Here is a 5,770-nt window from a genome sequence, read left to right on the forward strand (position 1 = left end):
TTGTTATTTTTTTTTTTCTCTCTCTCTCTCAGACCATGGATTCACCCCCAGAGTGTGTGCTGGCTCTCTCTGGTGAGCCTACCCTGTCTCCTCCTACCATGCCCTCTCTAGACCACAGTCCCCAAGTTTTGCCACATAGCCCCAAGTCCATGCCCTCCAGTCCCTTGGCCACACCATATGCCCCCTTGTCTCCCTTCTCCCTCCCCACGTCTAACCACCAAGAAGCAGGGGAGGAGGAGGAGGAGGAGGTGGATGAGGAAGAGATGTCTCCCCCACCTTCACCCACCCCGGCCGTGGCACTGTTTCCTGGCGAGCAGGAAGTGTGTAGTCCCTCGTCCGAGAGTAGCCCTCCTGCCACGCCCTCCGCCCCGCTGCCCGGGTTTGGGGCGTTGGAGTTAGCTCTCTCTTCAGGGCCTAGCACCACCTGCAGTGACGAACTGGATCTGCAGTTGTTTCACAACGAAGGTGTGTCTGTGTCCAACTCTGGTCCCGCCCTCAAATTCGCTTGCCAGGTGTGCGGGAAAAGGTTCAGGTTCCAGAGCATTCTGTCCCTGCACGCTCGAGCTCACAGTTTGGACCGGGACCGCCGAGCGGCGGCCCTGTACAGGACAGCGCACCTCAAACCGCAGCAGAACCACAGCAGCAGCAGCGACGCCAGACGGAAACTCACGGGTTCCCGAGAGCAGACTCTCCAGACGAGTCCATCACCCGAGTTGCTGAACTCAGGTCCAGCGGATGAGATCAACCCAGATGGACCACTTCAGATGTCAAGCAGTCCTCATTTTCTGATGGACGAAACCACTCCCCTGACTCCGCCCTTAACCGAGGACGCGCCTGTTTCCACCTCTTTCTCTCGTTTGGGTCTCCCCCAGCTGGAAGACTCCACCCCTTTGACAGCAGCTCCCACTTTCCGTTGCCACGCCTGTAAAGGGAAGTTCCGCACTGCCTCGGAATTAGCTCGCCACGTACGGATTCTCCACAACCCCTACAAGTGCACGCTGTGCTCCTTCTCAGCAAGCCAGGAGGAGCGACTTGCCTCACACCTGCAGGAGAGCCACCCCTCTCCAGAGGCTTCTACTCCTGCTCTCCTCTCACCCCGCCCCATCACCGCCCCTCTGGACATGTCCTCTCCACAAACTCCTGCTCTCCCAGCTTTCCGGTGCGAGACCTGCGGCCAGCGCTTCACCCAGTCCTGGTTTCTGAAGGGCCACATGCGCAAGCACAAGGACTCGCTCGATCATAAGTGTCAGGTTTGTGGACGCGGCTTCAAAGAACCCTGGTTCCTTAAGAACCACATGAAGGTACACCTTAACAAGTTGGGGCTGAAGGCTGGTCTTGGGAGTTTGGGGCCAATCGGAAACGAGCAGTCCAAAGGAGCCCCTAGCAGTAATCAGGCCCTAGGGGCACTTTACTCTAATCTTCTCCTTGCCCGTGGTATAACAGGTGGAGGTGGTGGGGTTGCAGGAAACCGTTCAGACAGAGACACTAGCACTAGCTCCAGCAAGTCCTCCATTCTTGGGTATCTCGGGTTGCCAGGTGATGGCGGTGGTGCTAGCTGCATGGAGAGGCTGCAGGCAGTTGCCCAGGTGGCAGAAATGGGGAATGGAGGGGGTAAAGGAGGAGAGACAGCTGATGGAGGAGGGGACCAAGCAGCTATGTGGCAATTAGTTGCACGCAGTCTTGCAGCAGCCCAGCAGAGCCAGCAACAACAGCAGAAATCGAGGTCGCAACAACAGGGTCAGTCCCGCGGCTCAGTGGCGGGCGAAGCAGAGCAAGTGAGGGCCTACCTGGGTGGACTGGGTTCGAGAGATGACGTAGATGCCTCTAGTACCCCCTGGGAATGCCCTGATTGTGGGAAGATGTTCTGGAGCCTCCAGCAAGTAGTGGCACATGCTCGTGTTCATGCCCAACGGCTACAGAAGGGCAGCAGTGCTCGAGGAGATGGAGGGAGGGAGGAGGAGGTCGTGAAAAGCTCTGCTGGGCTACGTGCAGGAGGTGGAGGAGGTGGCAGAGGTGGCGGAAAAGACGGCAGGCATGATCCTAAACAGCACCAGTCAGGAATGGGCACCACCGGAAGTTTCCATTCTGTAATCTCTCATTTTGCAGGTAAGAACCCCCCCCCCCCCAAAAAAAAATCAGTTTTCAGGTCTCAGCAACTGTAAATCAGCAACAGCATCTTGTTGATTTCTCTCATGCTCTTTTTTTTTTGTTTGTCTGAACTCCTGTAGTCGAGCTTGATTAATGACCGAGGTATCTTTTCCCTTAATAAACATATCCAAGACCTGCTCCAAATTGTCTGACATGCGCTAAATGCCTCTATTTAATTAATCAAAACAGCTTTGTGAGCATAAGTATAGACTAGGTACAGGTGCCACAATATAGACAACTAATTTAGTGACAATACAGTTAAATAAGTCTCTTCTCTTACATCTCTTTCTCTCTCTCTTTCTCTCTCTCTTTCTCTATTAATCACTAGGTGAGAATGGACTTAGGAGGGTGACATCTGGGTCTTCAATGCCCGCTCGTGAGCGTGTGAGGGGGACCGGCGTGAAAGACTGTCCGTATTGTGGCAAAGCCTTCCGCTCCTCACACCACTTAAAAGTGCACCTGCGAGTACACACAGGTGAGCCTAGCTCTAGATTACCACAAATTTCTATGTAGCTGATATGGCCTACCCAACACCAAGGGTGGTAAAATATTTAGATGTTGTACTTGAGTTAAAGATACGACTATAAAAGAATGACGCTAGTAAAAGGGCAAGTCCCTGCTTAAAAAAAACCCCAAAAAACCTCAAATCAAAGTCTAAATGTAACAGGCTTTTAATGTACTTTTAAAAGTACAAGATGAAAAAAAAATAATATTGTAATTAATTAAAAATGACCTAAAGCACAGCCCTCTTGAGATTTGAAGACACTTACCCCCCTCCGCTGCAGTAAACAGAAAGGGCATTTCATGCTGTATGTGTGTCATCCTTTACGTAAACCTCTCATTTTAATAAGGTCATGTATGGTCACCTGGGCAGGTACTACCGGTGGCTAATTTGCTTTCCTCTGCTATGTCCGACACCACCTCAGTGTTTCGGGCACTGATTTGATGTTTGTCACCCGGTGTACTCACACTGGTGATGATGAGGGCACAGGTCAAATACTGTAGCTACACCTATGAGCTAGACACATGAATACATACGATCTTGCATCTGTTTGTGTAAATACACATCAGTTAGCTTCTAAAACAGTTTTAAAATAGCCTGCAGTGGTGAGTCACACCCACGTTCAATCAGCTTCCACAGGATGAAAAAAAAAAAAAGGCCTATGACTAACCTTGCAAAATGAAACCAGTAGCAACAGTTGTCAGTAGAAATATGCTGGAGTAAAAACTGCATAATTTTTTTTTTATGGGTGTAGTAGGGCAGAAAAGAGAAAGTTGCTCATATTTTCTGATACTCAGTCAGAGAAACAATAAGCCAGTATGCTATGTCAGCACAGTAACAAAATACATTTACTTTGTTACATACCACACCTGCCCTGCAGTGCAAACGTACTGAAATGTTCTTTGGGAAAAATCTTTAGGCAGAGTGTTTTATCCATCCCTCATACATGCTCCTCTTGGTTTTGGGTGATGGACTAACCCAAAAGAATGCAAATATGTTTTGCATCTACTGCTGTAAACTATGCTGACACAGCAACTGATTAAACTTGAGATTCGCTGGAATCTAAACTGAGGTCATTTCATAACCTATGCTGCCATCTGTCTGATCTTATATGTAACTACAGCAACGTCTTGCAAGTTGTTGTGTTGTGAGTCTGTTTTATGACTCACATATGTAGAGTTACTGCTCTTGGTTCACTTTGTCGCATTATATGGATACAATTTGCAATTACAATTTGGTATTTGGCAGACGCTTTTAGCCAAAAACGACTTACAATCAGTGCAATCAGTGTATGATTTCATATAAGCGTCAATCTCTTTTTTCTTCTTCTTCTTCTTCTTCTCTCAGGGGAAAGACCATACAAATGCCCTCATTGTGACTATGCAGGCACTCAGTCTGGATCTCTCAAGTATCACTTACAGAGGCACCATCGCGAGCAGAGAAACGCCATGGCAACCACTCCCATCTCAGCCTCACCAAGTGTCCCAGCTACCCTGTCTGGCTCTTCTCGAGAGGGGACACCAAAACAACGCAGGCCCCAGGCCCTGATCCAGGGCTCCGGTGGAAGGGCTACAAGTGAGACTCTTGCCTCTAGACAAGGCCAGACATGGTCTCAGGGGGCTGCGGAACAAGGGGAGAGTGCCCGAAAATCAAGGGGGTCCCAAAGAGACGGAGATTTGGAGAGTCAGTACCGTTACCTGTCTGGGATGATGGGAGCACTTTACCGCAGTGGCCTGGAGGGAGGGTGGACAGGAGAGGCGCCCGCTCCCAAAATGCCTAAAGTGTCCAGGCGGAAGCCACTGGTCACCAGCCGCATGTTGCCGAGTAACGGATGCCAGAGCGGGGCGGTGTCCCGTGGCTCCCAGGACGGGGGGTTTGAACCTCTGGATTTGTCCCGCAGGCCCTTGGCCGAGCAAGACGGAAGGATCGCGAAGGAGTCCGGAGGAGTGTCACCAAGTGGCGCAAGAGGGGACATCACCCTGAACCAGTGCGTGTTCTGTCCGTTCCGCACCTCATCCGCTGAGCTGATGGCCATGCATATACAGGTTAACCACACCAGCAAGTCCCGTAGAAAGAGGGCTCCCCCTGTTGCCGGAGGCGCTGACCGCACCCACAGGTTGATCCTACCGGGGTCGGAACACGACCCGCTCGCTCTGTGGAGGTTTCTGAACGACAGAGATGAGGTGGCGTCCCCTGAGGAGTGGGTCGCCCCAAAGAGGAGGGGGGCGGAAAACGGGGTCGCCTCCGAGGAAGGAGATTTAGAGAGCACCTCTGACCTTGCCAATGAGATTCCTACAAACCTAAGGCTAAACAGAGGGCTGAAAGAACAAGGGCTTAAGGAAAGAGCCGAGGAAGATGAAGAAGACGAAGAGCTTCTGGAGGCAAATGGAAGCCCTAATTTCTCCACGGTGCACGGTGTAAGAATGGGCTTGTCTGAATCTCTAGCCCAAGTTTCCAAGGATTTACCCAGAGATGAGGAGGAGATGTTGGGGAGCTAAGAGAGAAAATGATAAGGAGGGAGAAGGAGCATGAAACCAGTGGGAGAAAATGAAGGACTTCGTCCAGGATGTCTCTGATGTCTTTTTTTTTTTTTTTTGGCCTTCTAACTTTTCTGTCAGGATAACATGAAAACCTGAAAACAGAATGGTTCAATCACACTTTGACAACCAGGGGCACAGAAATCGTGGCCCTCAGAGTGCTGCCCAAATTTCTTAGCCGTTTATTTTGCTCTCTTTACCTCTCATGCAAATACACACGCAGACACACACACAAACACACACACACACACACACAAACACACCGACACATGCGCGCACACGCACAGAGAGATATCCAGTATTATATGCTAGTTGTAGCCTGTCTATTCAGGACTGATCAAGCCTTGATTGTAGTCATCTTGTCTGTTTTGCCAAGTCATATTTCTATAGTTCTTTTTTTTTTTGTTTTTTCTGCTACCATGCCTTTGGCTATTACTGGAAAAGAGCAGGGAATGTTGATCACGGGAACCAGAAGGAAAAAAAAAAAGAAGAAGATAGAGAGAGAGAAACCTTAAGCCACATCAGTAATCTGAAGATTACTGTTGAACAAACGGATCCAGCTTCATCAAGACAATAGTAGTGA

At 49.9% G+C, this 5,770-nt stretch overlaps 1 protein-coding gene across 1 annotated transcript in view; it reads left to right on the forward strand.

The window, feature by feature from the left end:
* The window catches only part of znf219 (zinc finger protein 219), a 13,859-nt gene extending 8,711 nt beyond the window's left edge, over nt 1-5,148 (forward strand). The window contains exons 2-4 of the mRNA XM_030779425.1: nt 33-2,106; nt 2,477-2,623; nt 3,998-5,148. Of these exons, the coding sequence (XP_030635285.1) occupies nt 33-2,106; nt 2,477-2,623; nt 3,998-5,148 (3,372 nt within the window). The remainder of the gene's footprint in view (nt 1-32; nt 2,107-2,476; nt 2,624-3,997) is intronic.
* The last annotated feature ends 622 nt before the right edge of the window (nt 5,149-5,770 follow it).

This window comes from Chanos chanos, chromosome 7, assembly GCF_902362185.1.
Source record: "Chanos chanos chromosome 7, fChaCha1.1, whole genome shotgun sequence".
NCBI lineage: Eukaryota > Metazoa > Chordata > Actinopteri > Gonorynchiformes > Chanidae > Chanos > Chanos chanos.